The sequence below is a fragment of the Schistocerca americana genome, chromosome X (genome assembly GCF_021461395.2).
Source record: "Schistocerca americana isolate TAMUIC-IGC-003095 chromosome X, iqSchAmer2.1, whole genome shotgun sequence".
In the NCBI taxonomy this organism is placed as follows: Eukaryota; Metazoa; Arthropoda; class Insecta; order Orthoptera; family Acrididae; genus Schistocerca; species Schistocerca americana.
The window spans coordinates 899622818-899645528 of record NC_060130.1 but is presented as its reverse complement, the minus strand read 5'-3'; the positions used below and the strand labels follow the sequence as shown (position 1 = coordinate 899645528).

The 22711-nt window shown below is 40.5% G+C and overlaps 1 protein-coding gene across 1 annotated transcript in view; it reads right to left on the bottom strand.

Annotated features, from left to right (window-relative positions):
• The window catches only part of LOC124555373 (protein phosphatase inhibitor 2-like), a 35110-nt gene extending 13207 nt beyond the window's left edge, over positions 1-21903 (bottom strand). The window contains exons 1-2 of the mRNA XM_047129262.1: positions 21770-21903; positions 18086-18250 (exon numbers count right to left, since the gene is read on the bottom strand). Coding sequence (XP_046985218.1) covers positions 18086-18250; positions 21770-21852 — 248 coding nt within the window. The 5' untranslated portion in view covers positions 21853-21903. The remainder of the gene's footprint in view (positions 1-18085; positions 18251-21769) is intronic.
• Positions 21904-22711: the final 808 nt, after the last annotated feature.

The window sequence follows — 22711 nt, the reverse complement described above, 5'->3', positions numbered from 1 at the left end:
GCACATTCATATGTCCAGATTCACAATGAAGTAGGCCTCAACCTGATATTAAGATTTCATTGCAGTTTCCGGGACACAAATTTTCTTGAAGTACCAGTACTGTATTATCTCATGTTTGGTTCTTTATCTACATCTACATCGTTACTCTGCAATTCACACTTAAGTGCCTGGCAGACTGTTCATTGAACCATTTTCATACTACTACTTTACCATTCCACTCTCAAATGGCGCGTGGGAAAAAGGAACACCTAAATCTTTCCATTTGAGCTCTGATTTCTCTTATTATGGTGATCATTTCTCCCTACGTAGGTGGGTGTCAACAAAATATTTTCCCATTCGGAAGAGAAAGTTGGTGACAAATTTCTTAAATAGATCTTGCCGCAAAGAAAACAACCTTTGTTTCACTGACTGGCAACCCAACTCGCGTATCATATCAGTGATACACTCACCCCTACTGTGCAATAATACGAAACCAGCTGCCCTTCTTTGTACTTTTTTGATGTCCTCCATCAAACGTACCAGGTAAGGATCCCACACCGCGCAGCAATATTCCAGCAGACGACGGACAAGTGTAATGTAGGTTGTCTCTTTAGTGGGTTTGTCGCACCTTCTAAGTGTTCTGCCAACAAAGCGCAGTCATTGTTTCACCTTCCCCACAATATTATCTATGTGGTCTTTCCAATTTAAGTTGCTCATAATTGTAATTCCTAGGTATTTAGTCGAATTGACAGCCCTTAGATTTGTGCGATTTACCACATACCCAAAATTTATCAGATTTCTTTTAGTACCCATATGGATGATCTCGTGCTTTTCTTTGTTTAGTGCCAATTGCCACTTTTCACTCCATACAGAAATTTTCTCTACATCATTTTGTAATTGATCGTCCGATTATTTTACTAGACAGTAAATTACAGCGTCATCTGCAAACAATCTAAGGGGGCTACTCAGATTATCACCAAGATCATTTATGTAAATCAGGAACAGCAGAAGGCCTATGACACTACCTTGGGGAATGCCAGATATCACTTCTGTTCTTGACGATTTACAGTCTATCACTACGAACTGTGACACCTCAGAGGAAATCACGAATCCAGCCACACAACTGACACGATACTCTATATGCACGCAATTTGATTAATAGTCGCTTGTGAGAAACGGTACCAAAAGCCTTCTGGAAATCTAGGAATATGGAATCGATCTGAGATCCCTTGTTGACAGCACTCACTACTTCTTGGGAATAAAGAGCTAGCTGCGTTGCACAAGAATGATATTTTCTGAATCTGTGTTGGTCATGTATCAACAAGTTATTTTCTTCAAGGTGATTCATAATGTTAGAGTACAGCATACGCTCCAAAATCCTACTGCAAATTGAGGTCAGTGGTATGGGACTGTAATTCAATGGGTTACTCCTATTTCCTTTCTTGAATATTGGTGTGACCTGTGCTGCTTTCAAGTCTTTAGGAACAGACCTTTAATCAAGTGAGCGGTTGTATATGATTGCATACTGCCATATGTTCCAGAAGATGAAAATGTGCACTTTAAATTCAGTGAATGGTTGAAACTAGCCAATAGCGTGAAAAGCCACACTTATTTAGCAAACTGACAAAAATAGCTTCATTGTTCTGCAAAGCAACTGACTGACAAAACCATGGAAATAAAATAAAACCAGAAAACTAACAACATATGTTAGCCTTCATAGTTATGTGAATGTATTTTAATTCACTTTAAACTCTCACCCACATACACCTGTTTTGATTTCATTTGATGTGAAACATATAAACAAACACGAAACAGCAAAATCACTAAACATGAACGCTGCTTACGTGGAAACTAACCCCCTCCCCACTACAACCCAGACTGCTATGCACATGCGGCAATCTTTGGCAGCTTGGGCGAGTCAGAGAAGTTTTTCTGGATAGCATCTGGCTGCTTGTTGCTACTGCTGATACAGCTAACAGCCACACGTCAAGTAGTTGGAAGAGGGAGAAGGTACTACCCATACGCAACTCAACTGCGCACGCAAGTGAGCCTGTGGGCAACTGCTCAAACATACTTTATGTAAACAGTTGTGATGTCACACTCGCTGGCAGCAGTTTATTGTTATTAAGTATTCCATAGTCTTCATCCTAAAGCCTTTGACATATTTTGCTGTTCATCACTTCTTACCAGTCAAAATTACAAAAATTTAACTCAAGTCTAATATAATGAAAAATTTCAGGGTTTTTCCCGGATGTCCCAGAGTGTATACACCCTGTCAACCTTTGAGATTACTGTGAGAAACCAAACCTACAAATCAAGTAATTTGTCAAGTATAAATTGTTGCCAACATGTGATGTGCTATTTGCCAGTTGTTACTTCATTAGGCAAAAATTTGCACCATTATTCTGTTTAAAAAAATTAAGAAGTAATTGCTACAACATTCTTGCAATGTGGTACAAGGTAAAGCTCTTAAGAGATTTCCTCTCAACAGCTTTACCAGCGATCGTACCCCCTCAACAAAACTGACACCTGAAGAGACTGACTGAGCTCTGAAATTACACATACATACATCCATTCATTGTCACAATTTATGATCATGAAGACCAACATTATTTCCAGTACGGAAAATCTTATCAAAGCAAGAGTTGAACAGTTTCAACATTTTTTTCTGATAGCCCTTATGAAACAAACCATCTACTCAACCTATGTTAATAAACCGAAGTATATATATATCAATGGTACAACTATACATGAGCACAGGGAAAGAGGAGTCAGATAAGAAGATGCCGATATCACCAAAACTATTCCAAGTAATCTTACAGTAAGTTTTGAGATCCTTGAACTGGGAGAACTTAGGAGTAAGGCATAACTAACACACCTTCATTTTCCTGATGACACTGTGTTGTTTGACACTAGAACACAAAAACTTCAACAACTAATCAGAGAACTTATTAGAGCAAGTTTGAAGCCAGGCCAGAAAAATCATACAAAATTGATAACATCTCTTCCACAGAGACAGAGCAGTCATTCGTTCCCTTAGGAATGATGATGATGTAGTAGTTTTACCAACTGACAAGGGGAATGCCATGGTTGTAGCAACGTTGGATGATTATGCCCTAAAAATGGATTTACAACTCAACGACCCGGCGTACAGGAGTCTATCGAGTGCCCCACAAAAAGGATTAAGCACAAGGAGTCCGTTGTCGAAAGATTTATGTAAGAAACTTCAACCTGGTGCTGGCGTTGTCTGGGTTGTATGGTCTGCCGAAGTTGCATAAGGAAGGGGTTCCTCTATGCCCTATTGCTAGTAATTTGAGTGCACCCACTTATAACCTAGCGAAATATTTATCATCTCTTCTCAGTCCATATGTTGGCAAGTGTGAACACCATACCTCGAATTCAGTGGATTTCATTGGGCGACAAATCTTTGAGGCTGGGTACTTCAGATCAGCGAGTTTGACGCGGTATCTCTGTTTATACGAGTCCTTCTGGAAGAGTCCCTTAGTTTGATCAGTGGAAAACTGGATGATGAGTTGGTGAAGATTTGTCATCATGTGCTGACATCCACTAATTTTTTATTAAATGGCAATATTTTTTAACATAACAACGGGGTGGCTATGGGCAGTCCTTTATCACCCATATTTGCCAGTTTATTTATGGAGGACTTCGAGGATATGGTACTGAGGATTTCGGCTTTGCAACTAATGTGCTTCTGGAGATGTGTGGATGATACCTTCTTCATCTGACCCCATGGACGTGATGCTCTTAAAAGAGTTTTGGACCACTTCAACTGTCTTCATCCCCACATTAAATTTACCATGAAGGTTGAAAGTGATGGAATGGTTCCATTTTCAGACATTATGGTTTATAAAAAACCAGATGGTACTTTGGATCATAATGTTCACCAAAAGCTGATGCACACAGATCGGAATCTGCATTCTACCAGTTGTCATCCACCACACAAATGCAGTGGCATCCTTAGGACTTTGGTACGCAGAGCATATGCCATTTCTGACTAGGACAACTTAACCTAAGAACTTGCACATTTTATGGCTGTTTTTAAGGAAAATGGATACTCTGAGCAGCATATTCATCGGGCTATGGAGTATGGACCATCACTGGAGGCGCATGAAGAGGAACATAGGTAGGTGGCCCTTCTTCCTTATGCTGGAGGGATATTGTATAAGACTGGAAGAATTTCACGGAATTTTAATATTAAGAGTGTGTCTCTTCCACCTTCTAAGATTAGGGAATTACTTGGCTGTGTGAAAGACGATTTGGGGCCTAGGAAACCCGGAGTATACAAAATTCCGTGTCAATGTGGGAATGCTTACATTGGCCGTTCGATTCACACAATTCATGACAGGTGTGTGGAACATTGCTGTCATATGAAGCTACACCAGACGGAAAAATCAGCAGTAGCAGCAAAACATTGCTTAAATGAGGGACACGGTATGAAATTTGACGAAACTGAGATAGTTGCCAACACTTCCGGTTTTTGGAACAGTGTCTATGAAGAGGCACTTGAAATTAGGTTGGTGGATAAGTTAATCAACAGATACATTGGGTTTACTCTTGGCAGGAAGTGGAATCCTGTACTATCCCACATCAAAAAAGAACGTTCTTCGGTGCGGCCCTGAGTGCAATATATCGCCGCCGCCAGTGTTCTACTAAGGGCGGCGCCACCTCCCCGTCTTGGGGGCAGCAACCGTGATGGGCGGTGCATGCGCCATGTACTGTATGGTGGCCTATATAGGACGTTGTTTCGCAGCCTGGCATAAGTTCTCAGTGGGCCTCATCAGCAGAAGCAGCATTCTCCTGAAGACGGTGACCAGTTGGATCGTCGAAACATCGAACTGAGTTGATTTTAGGCTCCGGCAGCAAACCTGAAGAGACTTTCAAAAATTACAATGCTTAACCAATAAATTGAGATGGAAACAGAATACATTAGCAATGAAGTCCTAGAATCAGTTGACAAGTTTGCTTGTTCAGAACAGTGACTGGATGGACTGCACAGAACAAGCAAAGTACAATATCCTTGAAACTAAATACAGGTTTCAAAACCGTGCTTCTGATGTCTCTCAAAGCAAAAGCTTAGAATCAGCATGTCCTGCCAGTTTTGACTCATGAAAGCAAGACAGACTTAATGTGAAAACCATTAAAAAAGTTGAGGATTGTCCAGCGAGCAATGGAGGAAAAGAAACACATAAATTAGAAAACACACCAGAGTTTAAGATTTTATTATGGCTATTATGAAAATGCAAGGGAGGTAGATGGGCTGCAGCTGGGTAAATGCACTCCTGGAAAATGAAAGCCGAACACCATTAATTCGTCGCCTCCGCAGGGGTAATTTTTGTTGCCACATTCTGGAGGACATATACAGGGTGATTCAAAAAGAATACCACAACTTTAGGAATTTAAAACTCTGCAACGACAAAAGGCAGAGCTAAGCACTATCTGTCGGCGAATTAAGGGAGCTATAAAGTTTCATTTAGTTGTACATTTGTTCGCTTGAGGCGCTGTTGACTAGGCGTCAGCGTCAGTTGATGCTAAGATGGCAACCGCTCAACAGAAAGCTTTTTGTGTTATTGAGTACAGCAGAAGTGAATCGACGACAGTTGTTCAGCGTGCATTTCGAACGAAGTATGGTGTTAAACCTCCTGATAGGTGGTGTATTAAACGTTGGTATAAACAGTTTACAGAGAATGGGTGTTTGTCCAAAGGGAAAAGTTCTGGACGGCCGAGAACGAGTGATGAAAATGTAGCACGCATCCAGAAAGCATTTGTTCACAGCCCAGGAAAATCGACTCGCAGAGCTAGCAGAGAGCTGCAAATTCCACAATTTCAGCAGGATGGAGCGCCACCACATTGGCACTTATCTGTCCGTAACTACCTGAACGCCAACTACCCGAGGCGATGGATCGGCCGCCATGCAACCCGTGACAGAGCACTTCATCACTGGCCTCCAAGAAGTCCTGATCTTACCCCCTGCGATTTTTTCTTATGGGGGTATGTTAAGGATATGGTGTTTCGGCCACCTCTCCCAGCCACCATTGATGATTTGAAACGAGAAATAACAGCAGCTATCCAAACTGTTACGCCTGATATGCTACAGAGAGTGTGGAACGAGTTGGAGTATCGGGCTGATATTGCTCGTGTGTCTGGAGGGGGCCATATTGAACATCTCTGAACTTGTTTTTGAGTGAAAAAAAACCTTCTTAAATACTCTTTGTAATGATGTATAACAGAAGGTTATATTATGTTTCTTTCATTAAATACACATTTTTAAAGTTGTGGTATTCTTTTTGAATCACCCTGTATAACATGATCACTCAGACAGAGCCACACACGAGTATGTCAACAGAGCATGCACAACGTCAGTGCTAGTACTGTGTATACCCTCCTCCTGCAGCAAGGTAGGCTGCAATTCTTCCATGGAGACAATCTTAGAGGTGGTGAATGTATTCTTGCAGAATGGACTGCCATTCAGTTTCCACCTGGTGCTCCAGCTGTGCCAGAGTTCATGCCATACATGCAGACCACGCAAGACGACATTTTGTCCAATCCCAAACATGCTAAATGGGGGACAGATCTGGAGATAGTGCTGGCCAGGGTAGTTTATGTACAACTTCAAGAGCATGTTGGATGACATGGGATACATGTGGATGTGCCTTGTCCTGTTGGAGAAGCCCATCACCTTGCCAGTCCATAAACAGTAGCATGATGGTTTGAATGTACCGTGCACTGTTCAACATTCCGTCAATCACAAGAGAGGTACAGCCACTGTAGGATATTGTTCCCCATATCCTGATGCCCCCCCCCCCCCCCCCCCATGAACCATGGACCTTGCCGTTGGTGGGGAGGCTTGCGTGCCTCAGCGATACAGATAGCCGTACCGTAGGTGCAACCACAACGGAGGGGTATCTGTTGAGAGGCCAGACAAACGTGTGGTTCCTGAAGAGGGGCAGCAGCCTTTTCAGTAGTTGCAAGGGCAACAGTCTGGATGATTGACTGATCTGGCCTTGTAACAATAACCAAAACGGCCTTGCTGTGCTGGTACTGCGAACGGCTGAAAGCAAGGGGAAACTACAGCCGTAATTTTTCCCGAGGGCATGCAGCTTTACTGTATGATTACATGATGATGGCGTCCTCTTGGGTAAAATATTCCGGAGGTAAAATAGTCCCCCATTCGGATCTCCGGGCGGGGACTACTCAAGAGGATGTCGTTATCAGGAGAAAGAAAACTGGCGTTCTACGGATCGGAGCGTGGAATGTCAGATCCCTTAATCGGGCAGGTAGGTTAGAAAATTTAAAAAGGGAAATGGATAGGTTGAAGTTAGATATAATGGGAATTAGTGAAGTTCGGTGGCAGGAGGAACAAGACTTCTGGTTAGGTGACTACAGGGTTATAAACACAAAATCAAATAGGTGGAATGCAGGAGTAGGTTTAATAATGAATAGGAAAATAGGAATGCGGGTAAGCTACTACAAACAGCATAGTGAACGCATTATTGTGGCCAAGATAGATACGAAGCCCACACCTACTACAGTAGTACAAGTTTATATGCCAACTAGCTCTGCAGATGACGAAGAAATTGAAGAAATGTATGATGAAATAAAAGAAATTATTCAGATTGTGAAGGGAGATGAAAATTTAATAGTCATGGGTGACTGGAATTCGAGTGTAGGAAAAGGGAGAGAAGGAAACATAGTAGGTGAATATGGATTGGGGGACAGAAATAAAAGAGGAAGCCGCCTGGTAGAATTTTGCACAGAGCACAACTTAATCATAGCTAACACTTGGTTTAAGAATCATGAAAGAAGGTTGTATACATGGAAGAACCCTGGAGATACTAAAAGGTATCAGATAGATTATATAATGGTAAGACAGAGATTTAGGAACCAGGTTTTAAATTGTAAGACATTTCCAGGGGCAGATGTGTACTCTGACCACAATCTATTGGTTATGACCTGTAGATTAAAACTGAAGAAACTGCAAAAAGGTGGGAATTTAAGGAGATGGGACCTGGATAAACTGAAACAACCAGAGGTTGTACAGAGATTCAGGGAGAGCATAAGGGAGCAATTGACAGGAATGGGGGAAATAAATACAGTAGAAGAAGAATGGGTAGCTTTGAGGGATGAAGTAGTGAAGGCAGCAGAGGATCAAGTAGGTAAAAAGACGAGGGCTAGTAGAAATCCTTGGGTAACAGAAGAAATATTGAATTTAATTGATGAAAGGAGAAAATATAAAAATGCAGTAAGTGAAACAGGCAAAAAGGAATACAAACGTCTCAAAAATGAGATCGACAGGAAGTGCAAAATGGCTAAGCAGGGATGGCTAGAGGACAAATGTAAGGATGTAGAGGCCTATCTCACTAGGGGTAAGATAGATACCGCCTACAGGAAAATTAAAGAGACCTTTGGAGATAAGAGAACGACTGGTATGAATATCAAGAGCTCAGATGGAAACCCAGTTCTAAGCAAAGAAGGGAAAGCAGAAAGGTGGAAGGAGTATATAGAGGGTCTATACAAGGGCGATGTACTTGAGGACAATATTATGGAAACGGAAGAGGATGTAGATGAAGATGGAATGGGAGATACGATACTGCGTGAAGAGTTTGACAGAGCACTGAAAGACCTGAGTCGAAACAAGGCCCCCGGAGTAGACAATATTCCATTGGAACTACTGACGGCCGTGGGAGAGCCAGTCCTGACAAAACTCTACCATCTGGTGAGCAAGATGTATGAAACAGGCGAAATACCCTCAGACTTCAAGAAGAATATAATAATTCCAATCCCAAAGAAAGCAGGTGTTGACAGATGTGAAAATTACCGAACTATCAGCTTAATAAGTCACAGCTGCAAAATACTAACACGAATTCTTTACAGACGAATGGAAAAACTAATAGAAGACAACCTCGGGGAAGATCAGTTTGGATTCCGTAGAAACACTGGAACACGTGAGGCAATACTGACCTTACGACTTATCTTAGAAGAAAGATTAAGGAAAGGCAAACCTACGTTTCTAGCATTTGTAGACTTAGAGAAAGCTTTTGACAATGTTGACTGGAATACTCTCTTTCAAATTCTGAAGGTGGCAGGGGTAAAATACAGGGAGCGAAAGGCTATTTACAATTTGTACAGAAACCAGATGGCAGTTATAAGAGTCGAGGGACATGAAAGGGAAGCAGTGGTTGGGAAGGGAGTAAGACAGGGTTGTAGCCTCTCCCCGATGTTGTTCAATGTGTATATTGAGCAAGCAGTAAAGGAAACAAAAGAAAAATTCGGAGTAGGTATTAAAATTCATGGAGAAGAAATAAAAACTTTGAGGTTCGCCGATGACATTGTAATTCTGTCAGAGACAGCAAAGGACTTGGAAGAGCAGTTGAATGGAATGGACAGTGTCTTGAAAGGAGGATATAAGATGAACATCAACAAAAGCAAAACAAGGATAATGGAATGTAGTCTAAGTCGGGTGATGCTGAGGGAATTAGATTAGGAAATGAGGCACTTAAAGTAGTAAAGGAGTTTTGCTATTTGGGGAGCAAAATAACTGATGATGGTCGAAGTAGAGAGGATATAAAATGTAGGCTGGTAATGGCAAGGAAAGCGTTTCTGAAGAAGAGAAATTTGTTAACATCCAGTATTGATTTAAGTGTCAGGAAGTCATTTCTGAAAGTATTCGTACGGAGTGTAGCCATGTATGGAAGTGAAACATGGACGATAAATAGTTTGGACAAGAAGAGAATAGAAGCTTTCGAAATGTGGTGCTACAGAAAAATGCTGAAGATTAGATGGGTAGATCACATAACTAATGAGGAAGTATTGAATAGGATTGGGGAGAAGAGAAGTTTGTGGCACAACTTGACCAGAAGAAGGGATCGGTTGGTAGGACATGTTCTGAGGCATCAAGGGATCATCAATTTAGTATTGGAGGGCAGCGTGGAGGGTAAAAATCGTAGAGGGAGACCAAGAGATGAATACACTAAGCAGATTCAGAAGGATGTAGGTTGCAGTAGGTACTGGGAGATGAAAAAGCTTGCACAGGATAGAGTGGCATGGAGAGCTGCATCAAACCAGTCTCAGGACTGAAGACCACAACAACAACAACATCCTGATGCCGAGTGATGGCCCTTTGTGCCTCTGTCATATACACACCCGATTTTAGCACTCACCTGCGCAATGCCACACATGCGTACAACCCTCATTGGCACCAAGGCAGAAGCAATTCCATCACTGAAGACAACGTATCTCCATTCGTCCTTCGATAAACACCTATCGCAACACCACTGGAAGCTGGCTGAATGATCATGGGGTGTGAGTAGAAGATGCTCTGACAGTACACAGGACTGTAGCCCAGCTTCATGGAGATGGTTGTGAATGGTTCTCGCTGATACCTCTGGAGCAACAGTGTCCGTAAGTTGTTGTGAAGTGACAGTGCAGTCCAATACGGCATTTTGTAGGATGTGATGGTCTTAGCGTGCAGCTGTGCATCGCCTCTGTCCAGACTCAGGTCGATGGGAATGTGCACCTTCTGCTGATCACTGGTGACAACATCGATGCACTGTTGAGACCTCATGACCCATGTGTTGCACAATTCTGGGATATGTCCGTCCAGCCTTCCACAGGCCCACTATACGCCCTTGTTCACACTCCGTCAATTGCACAAATGGTTCACGTACACACTGTTGTGGCATGCTAACAATGTTGTAGACAGAGCTCTGTATGCCACGGCAAACTGGCAGTGACCAACCACTGCGTAATTAGCAACATTCCACTGCTGATAACGCAGTTCCTGGTGTGTCCACAGCACTGCATGTTTGATCATTGCATGCACTGCCCTCTCGTAGTGTCCAGTGCAAATGTACCTCATTGCACGCTATCGTTTGGAAAAACCTTGTTTCGATAACATGAATAATTTATGAGATGTTATAATTGATATGACTACAATTTGCGATGGACAAGGATATGAATGGGCGCATCACATGCAACAATCTGTCGGATATACGACTCAGTAATTCGAGAATGAAATAACATGTTCTGCTCTACGTTTTAAATGTAATTCTGATACCGTATCTACATTTCATTCACTGCAACAATATGAAGCACAGTAAGTATGGCAGATAACTAAAAGAAATTCAGTTCTTAATATAGTGTAAGATGTGCAAAAATCAAATGTTTTCGCCTAAAAGTTTTCAAAAAGATTAGTTCACACTGGCCGGAACACCAGGCACCAGCATTTGGCAAGCAGTACAGACATAACAAAAAGGCGCCCTCATCACAGTTTGCAGAGCAATTCTGTAGCAGCAAAAGATTTAACGTATTTGCCATGTGTTCTAATATAAGGTGTCCCCAACACCAAACATTCAAGCATCTCACTGGATATGTCTTTTCTGTCCAGTCAGTGTACGTGACAATTTGCAGTTATGTGCTTTATCTTAAAAAGTTTATGGCATTTAGATTAAGGGATAAGTGGTTTCTCTTGTGGAAAAATAATCTAGTTATTGCCTAACTGGCATTAACGTGCAATGGTAGAACTACAGTGAATGCACAATACTGCACACATGTCGAAAACAAGTATAAAATGAAAGTTTGAATGTCCCTATGTGGAAAGAAAATCAATCATCATCAACGGAGAACAACGGAAGTTTAACAAAGACGAAAGCTGCTGAGATATTGGAATTCAAGTCAGCTGCCTTCATGCACTCCAGCACCTGAGAAAAGCTGCATGAGAATTTAAGTGTTTGGTATGGCTAAGGGCAAAGTCACCAAAAAAGGTACGACAGTGAATTAATATAATGACAAAACTTACAGTTGCTGCAAATAATGATGAAGCATACTTATATGGGTAAAACGGAAAAACATTCTTTTAAATTAATGGATTCTTCAGAAGATCCATTTGCTTTTACACGTGTATTTTTCCACGCAAGAAAGGAAGACATAGGTCTCAATTTTACAACAGACACTACTTTCTAGAAACTTTTCCAAAGTTTTGCACCAGTGTCTTGACAATTTTTTTGATCTAAATAATTCTCAGTACCTACTAGATCACAGGAAGTCACTAGTACCTGTATGTACAGTCACCTGTGTCACGCAGGTAACAGTAAACCCCTATTTTCAGTGCAATTAAGTAGACCAAAGAGTCATCAATTGTGAACAAGACAATGTGGCTTGTGTAGAATACTGGATCCATGAACACTTTACAGGCCATTTCAAGCTTAATCCACATTTACTCCGAGTCCAAAAACATGTTTCTGTTCATACTATTGTTTCTGAACAGGTCTGCAACATGTTTATCATCATCTCCCCATCCATCCTAGTGACAAAACATTTCTGTATGTTAATTCACACTGACTGCAACAATGAAGCTGCCAATATTTTACATAGTGTACTTAATTGTGTACAGCAAAGAAAGACATTGCCATCAGGTTGGATGAAAACATACATGGTATGAATGATATGCTGTGTATGCTAAATGTGGAAGAAGGTCCCGCTTCTAGTAACTTTGATGTTGCCACCCAATTTTGTAATTATAGTTTATTTGATGGAGCCTTTTGTTAAAAAAAAATCAGAAAAGCAATTCCTGTGAAGCAGTTTGCTGTTATTCTTCAGTTTTTGGCAATGAGAGATTCACTTCAATGCACTGCACATTTATTTCATACACTCATTCTCAGGAAAGACGCTGTTCCCAGAAGGACGAGGTGGACTGTGTGCAGATGGTTCCACACATATGAAATGATAACACTTTCAACTTTGAGGGCCCAACATGTACTATGCTACGCTGCCACAAAATGTACTTGCTAAACTGGCATTGGACACCCATTATTGTGACTGGAAGGGTCCAGATGCCATGGTATGGAATTGTCAAGGTATCAGATTTTCCCCTGTAATACTCCATCCCATGCCGCTTGCACCTGACCAAGCAGATCCCACAGAGGTGAGGGTCCTGATGACATGCTTCACGGAACCTACACGTTGTTATCTGGGGAGCAACCATGTTATGTGGCTGGCCGTAGCAGTGTATCCATAGCTGCACAGCATGCTCAGGAGGTAGCAGCGGTATGAGGATAACAGTTGTCCGGTAGAAATAGGGCGTAAGTGTATTCACGAAAAGCAGAGCTACCAATTGCAGGACATCATTCATGCACCGTGCAGCTGTCTCCGAGCCCATGAGGAATACTAAAAGTGAATAAGCACCATAGGATATCACCATCACATCAGTCTGGTGGGACATGTAATGGGGGACTACAAACTACTCTTTGTGGCACTCTGAAAAGCCCCATGTTCATCGTTGCCAACAGCAGGTGAGTCGGGTGCGACACTGTGTGAGTGTCAGGCATCGTAATGGTCAGCGTGCAGTGCGCCACTTGTCAAGCTACCACCTGCCAACAGTACTAACACTTGCAGTATGTTGTATAGAAGAAGGCAGATCATCCCACTGACTTGCCCTTATTGTTGTGGTTGGATCTGCTCAAATGCAGCGGATAATTCTGTGGTGCTCATTCCTTGTGGTTGTTGGGCATCTAAATCCTACATGTCCAGCACAAATGATTTCCTGTATCCGATGCCACCAACAATGGGCACTGGTGGTGTCCGCACAACTCGCGTAGTATGCAGTATGATGATAGGACCACCCAACCTCTCATGGGGCCACAATGTGGCTCCTCTCCAACACTTCCAGCTGAGCACCTGATCAACAAACATTGCACATGTGCAAAGTGCATGCATGTCCAGGTCATGCACCCTACTTCATACTTGCCAGCACAGCTCTTTGGGGCACTTTTATATCAATTGATGGGCTTGAAATCGTGGCCTAACTGCGCTCCTTGAGTGAGCAGCCAACTGTGCAAACCAATAATTAGCATAGCTGATGATGTACAACATAACCACCCAGTTTGCAGTGTACCGGTCAGGTTCTTCTGGGTGCAGCTGTTTATGACAATGAGTATTTCAAAGCAAGCTATATATCTTACAGTTCTTGCAGTTTGTGAGCTGTCAGTTAGGAATTATGCAAAAGCATTCCAATTATGTACATAACATGGAAGTATATGAAGATTACAGAAAAAGAACATGCTTTGTCCACTTTTTTCCCCGAAACTGAGTTGTGTATGCTATGAAATTTAGGATTCCGTGTCACCCACAGAGATCATCACTAGATAATGACTGCTAACTACAAATTATAGCTCTTATCATTCCAAGGAGAAAGCAACAGATCTGCATGCTGTCCTTTTGGAGCAACTGAGAGGACTATGGCTACCCCGAAACTATACAACCATCTCCACATGATGAGTTTGGCCACTATGCATCAATTACAGATAATAGTGAGCACCCCCCTCTCCATCCCCACCAGCACTTTGGTGGATGAAGAAAGTGGGCAAGTGAACACCTAAAACATAGCCTGCATCATTTGTTCTCTTCATTCTCATGTACAAGATTTGTCTGATACCTTAATATCACCTTAGGTGTGTGTGGAGGGGACAGGTATCACCACAAATCTCAGGAAAGCAGTCTCTCGTATTCAGTATGGTGGTGAGTCAGTCACATTCTGGGTCTAAATTATGTACAGATTTCTGACCAGGGTTGCCAAAAGTTTCCTGAAGTGAAATTCCATGACATTTCCCTGATTTTCAGACAAATTTTAGCGTATTTCCCCTCACAAATTTTGAGATTTCAACTGTACGCACAGACATAAGTTGACAAAAAAATGTAAGGACTTCTGTATTTCTAAATGTGTGAGCAAAAGTCATAAGTGTTAACATCAACATCTTTTGTAATGAACTGTTTTTAGATGGAGAAAGCAAGCCAAATGGTATATATGCTTCATTAAGACAACAGATGATATTTTATTTCAATAAAGTGAAACATTTGGTGACAAAAATACACATTTCTTTGGAGTTGCAAGACAGATTTAAAATACCTTCACTGATTTCAGATATAACCCCAGAAAAAATAGGCCTCGTGAGAGAAGTGTATAAGGCAGGGAAGAGTTGTGTAAACCAACACTATAGGTTACCACCAATAAAACGTTGGTTCTACTATGTTCATTATTGTCAGTTATTACCCACTGTGTTATGTCTATTATTTTACAGGTACTGTGTGGTTTTTCCTTCAAGAAATACTTGACTACATAGCGTACAAACTGCCAGCGACTGCCACAATTTTTTTCCTTCTTATGGTCCGTACTCTCTAATATGTAAACTACTTTTGAAGTGCCAAAATGTACTAGAATAAATAAAATGTCTACACAACACCGCACTGTACAATTTACTAGCAGTCAGACAGTCACAATTACTGAAGTCCATTGCCTGTGGCCTCTGGACTGCCGAGGAGCACTGCAGTCCTCGGTCAACAGATAAACCACGAAAATCCGCTGCATTATGCCACACACAAACAGATCTGGCTTGCAGGCACATCAGTGAGACTAGATCTGACGGGCAGGGTCTGCACATTAGTGGGAAATGATGGGCTTCAGATCAGCAGGCCCGATCCGTTAGATATACTCATAGAAATGGCCTGCGGTTTAGGCCTATCATGGAAGTCCACTCATGTGGCCAGCTATTCACGTGTCGCAGACACCATGTCGATGAAATGAGACTGCGATGATCAATCCACGCACAGATAAGTTGCACGAATACTCTGAAAATCAATATTAATGAGGATAGGTAGCAACCCACTGCAAAGAGGATTGCTGAGCTGCAGACAGGCACAAAGAAAAGGCAATCATACTCACAACTAAATTTTTAGCCATAGCCTTTGTCATAAAACCAGCATGCACACATTCACACAGTCACTCAGACACAAATGTGCACACCACCGTCTCTCGCCACAGTGTCAACGATCTCTAAGAATCGGATTCAAACAAACCACTCCTCGCGCCTCTCTGCCTCTTGTCGGCAGCTGCTAGGCCAGCAGCAAGAAGTGGTGGCAGCACTGACTGCAAGCTGAGGGGAGTGGCAGGAAGAGGAGAATCAGTAGGAACGAGGGCATAGGGAAGCAACGCACGCATTCAGTTGCGCCCAGCCAGCGAAAATGCGTAACATCTTAGTAAACAAACCATTTCGTCCACTGAGACAGAAAACATTTTTTAGTCTCTCCCCCCCCCCCCCTCCCCCCCCAAATTTCCCTGATTTCCTGGACAGATTTGAAATTTCCTGATCCCTGATTTCCAGAACTTGCGGCAACCCTGTCACACTTCACGTCACTGCCAAGGGTTACGGGAGGCTTGTGCCACATTGAGATAGTAACCACCAACCTGCTGTCTAGTCTTACATTTAAGATCTAACCAACAGGTTTGCTTTCAAGACTGCAGTGCATGAGCACATTTTGCTAACTTCATTAACACCTTCCTTCAGGAGGCAGGAATCAACCAAATGGAATGGCTTGCAGAACCTGCTGACATTACCCCAATTAAACATGTCTCAGACCAAACTTGCAATGCAGAGTTGCAGAAATCCTAATCACACACCAGATTAAGACAGAGCTACACTATCAATGAGTAGGGGTAAACTGAAGTGTCCGATTCCACCTGTCTGGTTTGACCCATGATGTATGGGTGTTGTGTGTGACGTCATTGCGGCGTGGAGTTTGAGTTGGTTGTGTTTGATGGCGTCGTGTGTGTGTGTGTGTGTGATGGCCGGCCAAAATTTGTTGGTGGTAAGTAATTTTTTTTGTCTATTTTTCCTCTAGATGTTTTGTGTATTGTGTATTGAATGCATTTTAATTTACGTTGGGATGTTTGAGTTTTTAATTTTTGAGGTGTTGTGGTTTTGATTTTGTTTTTGTAGTTGCAGGTGTTGGCTCTTTTGTGTCAGTAGTTATAGTTGACCTATACAGATTAAGGGAAATGACCTATGCCTATTTTCGTATGTAGGTATAGGTGTTTTGGTACGGTCAGCTGAGGTCAAAGCATATGGGTGGAATTGGACACTTCCCTATTCCCAACGAGTGGGCCAAATGTGTGTAGCAGCGAGCTCTGCCACACTGTAGACAGCATGTCTAGGAGTATCCAGGCATATTACAATGAACCATGTAAAGCAACACTGTTAAATTTTACCCTTGGTAGATTTTGATTTCACAGATATGCAATTTCACAGTGACTGCAGCTTTGTTGCTGCTTTGTTTACACCCTAAAACAGTTAACTTTTTCAGTTTAATAAAACTTTTCGTTTTTTCCCACTCCCTCTGCATATAAGCAGTCACATGGCCACAGATATGCTAGTGGTGCAAATTATTTTTGAACAATTTATTTCTCAGTACACCAGCAATATGGCACTTCCCACATTTTTTTGCTCTTTAATCTTATTTGAAGAAAACCACTTTCCAAGCAACAGTACCATACCATTTGTATTCTATTAGAAAGACGAGAAATTTGAGGTGTTTAAATAATTTTACATATACTCCCAACTCTACATTTTTCATTATAGAGCCCTAAAAATTCTGCCAATGATAAAATGAAGAATTTTACAACATTCCACATAAAAAACCTGTTTGCTTTTCTGATAGTTTGCAAGACGTGGATAAATGTGTCTTGCTTTATTTTTATGAGGTCTTCCTTGATGATTTAACAGTTCTGTTCATTCATATTTAAGTGTTCTAGAGTGCTAAAGGCAAAGTCACCAGTGCCCACAACAGTTCAAATAACACTACACCATGCTGACAAAGCAATGCCAATAATATAGGAAAGTCTTTAATCAAGACATATGTGACCGTGCATATGCGGAGATAAAGGCAATGCGAAATTCTGAGAAATAGCACTAAAGTAGACCACTTGGTCACCAGAACTGTAAGAAAGGGATGGTTTTAAATCAAAGGTTGTTTTAACCAGGTGACATGACTTAAGCAACACACAAAACTTTCTTTAAATTCATCTTGCTCTCAAAAAGGCATAAACAAGGTGTTAGCCCTTTTCTTAGTACAAAATGATTTAACTAAGCACAATTCCAGCCTCAATGCATTCACACTTCATTGGTATTACGAGAATCACCTGATTCACTATTAGAAACCACAAAGGAGAAAGAAAACTGTTAAACATAAAAAAATGGAACACAGTACAAATACCTTTACATTCAAAAACATGCACAAGCAGAATTTAAAACCAACTCACTTCTCTGCGAGTACAGCCGCATCAAGTTCATCTACCATTGCATCTTCATCAACCCAGTTGAATGGTGTTTTGGGTTCCTCGATCTTCATATGGCCATACTCTTTGTCAGGTGGATGAAGTGTTGCTATTATATTCATTTCATCCCATTTTGTCTCTTTCTGTTTCCTATGAAAACAAAACAGTAGCAAGAAAATGCAAACATCTAGGGAAACAACTTAGTTTAAATGTATGTAGTCAACTGGTTCTAATACAATACATTAAGATATTGTGGTACCTAGTCTCTTGATGCAGATTTGGTTTTCATTAACGTACAAAACTTAATGATTCAAGATTACTTTGCCTGCTGAAGAATATACATTTGAATGACACTTACGCGAAGTAAAGAATCAATAGTATTACTTGAAATCTGTCTTTTCACACACTGCATTAGCACTGAAGGAAAGTTCTCTGATGGAATCATATTCTCAAAGCATGTCAGATTGGAGCAACAATCAGTAATTACTCTTGATGTAGAAATATGAAGTTCTGGAATTCACAAATTCACAATGTACTAAACCAACTTTGAAATAATTACTGAAGCCAAATAGGAGTTTAGTTATGTTTCACAGAGATGTATGTGTGACTGGACTGCCAGGTATATATATACTCGCGCGCGCAAACACACACATATCCATCCACACATATACAGACACAAGCAGACATATTTAAAGACCAATATGTCTGTGTGTGTGTGTGTGTGTGTGTGTGTGTGTGTGTGTGTGTGTGTGTGCGCGCGCACGCGTGTATACCCGTCCTTTTCCCCCCCTAAGGTAAGTCTTTCTGCTCCCGGGATTGGAATGACTCCTTACCCTCTCCCTTAAAACCCACTTCCTTTCGTCTTTCCCTCTCCTTCCCTCTTTCCTGACGAAGCAACCGTTTGTTGCGAAAGCTAGAATTTTGTGTGTATGTTTGTGTTTGTTTGTGTGTATCGACCTGCCAGCGCTTTCGTTCGGTAAGTCACATCATCTTTGTTTTTAGATATATATATACCAAACTGTTCGGTACTTCAGCCCTGTGTTTGCTAGAATGTACACATTGCCTGGTACTTCTAGAATTCCATTCATATCACTAATTTATTTACTCATTATAACTGTACCTGCTCAGTGCTTCAAAAGTTACAAAATCTGATGCAAAAAATCATTAAAGCTAGCTGCAATTGTTATGTCTTGCATAATGCAGCAAAACAATGCATGAAATTATTATTTTTCAATACTGAAAGTCTTGTGCCAAATGTTTTCCATGAATTTTGCTATCAATGCTGAAACAGCGGAGGTTTTTAAAAAATGCTTTGCTTTTGTTATAGTTAGGTGGGCAACTTTACTGCCGGCCGTGGAAATGCTTTTGCTTGGGTGGAAAGTGATCAAAATACATTTTCACCAAGGGGGGTGAGAATGAGTGCAATTAGCTGATTTGGTCTTTTGTTAGTAATGAAGAAAGTGGATTACCAAAGTGCTACATTTATTTTGTACATGATTTATTAAATGAAGTCCACAAATGCATCAAAAGTCTGGAATCAGAATAGTACATAAATCCTGTAGAATTATGTAATATTTTCGTCACATTAGAAGAGGATATTGAATTATGCAGGAGCAATTTTTTCTTTGGAGCAAACGCGAACCAAGAAATATGTTAAAATCAAATGGAACCGAGGAAAATTAATTCAAGAACCCAGCTCTCATAGCTTACAAAAAAGCTGAAGGTTATCTTAAAAAGTGGTTTGACAAAAAAGAAAAAAAAAGCTTTTGCCAAAAAGACAAAAATGTATTGGAGGCTGTAAATAGCAACAATAACTGAAATTTTTATGGCTTCTTAGTGTTTTACTGTAGTCACCCTCAGAACTCTGATTAGCATATTCTTTCACCTTGGAATGTTTGATATGTTCGTCAATTTAATCTGGCAACCCTAATGTGAGGAGACACCAGTATAATCATGAAGCTCACTTGTTGGTCAAGTGATCAACAAGCTTCAATTTATTGGTACAACATACAGTAACTGCAACTTTTACAAGAATTCTTTACAAAATATTTGTAGCATCTGTACTGCAATACAACTCGGGAGTAAATCTGAAATTTGGAACAACACGACACCTAATACATATATAGAAGGACAGCTGAATTTGGAAATATTAAAATAATGAGTTTTGTACTTTATATTTCAAAAACACCAAGAACTTGTTTTCAGGACACAAATTATGGATATCATTGCACCCCTATCTATTGCTTCCACAAATAAATTAGAATGACATAACACCTTTCACAGTAGCATCTAAGAAGTCACCCCTCCCCCTCAAGTCAGTGGAAATAAGAACTGGCCTTTACATGCTACAGAGTACACGCATAGATGTAAAACTCACTCTGAATGATTGGACACAATTCATTACCCACTCAACTTTCTCATACAATACTCTGCTAACACCATTTTCTGAAGAGAGAAAAGTAACAGCTGCATGTAGTGCACTCAACTGGCACGCATGAATAAACTAATCATATTCATAAAATTCAACAATGTTAGCAAATTGTTCTAAGTAAAGAACAGCGACATACAACTAGAGCTAACTAACGAAATCAGGAAAGCAACAGACTGTCGTCACTAGTATAGTATTGTTAACTTTAAATCACAACTAATGAAACAACAAAATATGAAAAACAAAACTAATATTTACAGTAATGTTCATTTCTGTTAATGAGGAAATCATAGACTTCTTGATAATTCAGTTGAAAAATGTGTTAACCAGAATAATATCTTGTCTTGAAGACTACTGCAGTTATGGAACCGTTGCACACAATGTCTTTTACACACACACACACACACACACACACACACACACACACACACAGCCCTTGATACCTCGCAATTGATTAAAAAGACAAGAATGTAACAGACCAACTATTTTATTAGTTGTAAAGCAATAGCAAACATGGAAGAAGCAAAGTTTTCCACGTCCAGCTACTGAACTAACAAAGTATACTAAACATGTATTTAATACAAATTGCCAATAAAACAGCGAAAACAAAACGAGTAAGAAAACAACTACACCGAATACGTATTAGGACTAACCAATGTTTAATGTAGTACACAATACATGCAACGAGCATTGTTTTTTTAAACACAATGTGTATTGAAAACAAACAGTTCAGTTCACGACTGAACTCCCAACGTAACTAAACATTGAAAGTTGTTAATGATACGCAATGCACAATGACCGGCGTCTTTTCACGACATTGCGTACTACGCCCAAAACCTATGCGTAAAACTCTACGTTGCTCCATTATATTCATTGCTTTTATTATGAGTACTGAAAGTTAATTATTTCGTATTTCAGAGAAATGTATGCAATGTTTTAAATCCTTGATGCTCTAGTGGGTCACGGGAAAAAAGTCACAGCAAAAATTTCGGGCGAATGAAAATCTACGACTTACGTCGAAACAGGAAAGTACAAACTATCAACATGTTCTAGTCTACATCACTGCAGGCTTCTTTAGAAGTCAAAGGCAGAATATGACAACATTGAAAAAAGTATTAGATTTTCGAAACTCACGTACACACCAACATAAAAATCTATACATTTGGAAGCACCATTGTGTAATATTTCTTTCATAAGATTTCACTACGAAATTCTGCCATAAACTAAAGAAGCAAAGTTACCTCTTCGGTGCATCCGGCTTCTCAAAACTTGAAGAGGTTTTCAGAATACCCTTCGATGGTCGTTTTCCCAAATTTTCAGCCATCGTTCACTATACCGATAATTTTGCCTGCGATGCTTTGACATTCAATTCAAAGATAAACAATATACTTTGGCGCATAGCTGCGATTGTCGATAGTGCGGTCTATATAATAGCAATCGCAGTTTCCACAGTGGTTGCATTGCGTGCTTCTCTGCGGAAATTTTTGTACTGTTTATGAGAATTACATGAACGAGAATTTCCCTAGTTTTCTCTTTGCATCAGTTTATCACTAACAATTTTGTCTAATGTTCTCAATGAGAATGATCCTCAGTAGCTTAAAAAGAAAAAAAATGCGAAAGACAGACTATGGGATACTGGGTATTGACGGGTTTATTAATCAGTTCTTTATTTCTTATCAAGCACCACCCATTGCAATATTTTTGTTACCAAAAATGTGAATGGAGTTCCTTGGTAAATCGTGAATGCTGAATTCGAAAACGAAATTAACTTTGGCTGTAGGGTTCAAGTTCCTTCCTGACACCTTACTCCATCTATCGAAATATTTGAAAATGCTTCAAATTACTCACTCTTCTGTGGCTTAACTCAGATGTTCAGCAGAGTCAATGGTTAAAAATAATATAAATATGTTCAAGGAATTACCACACATGGCTCTCAGTTCAGAAATCTACTTCAGGGAAATAAACGTAATTAAATTCTCTCATGTTGACAGATGAGAAGGAGCGTTCTGTTATACGTGATAAAAAGCTCTCTATAACCAAGATCACTTAAATACTTCTTTGTTTTCGACAACGGGTTTTGACAAACTTTGCTGTCATCTTCTGGTCTTCAAAAATTTCTGTTACAAAACGTGTTCATTGTGAGTTGGAACCTTGTGACAAGTTACCATACTAGTGGATAAAAC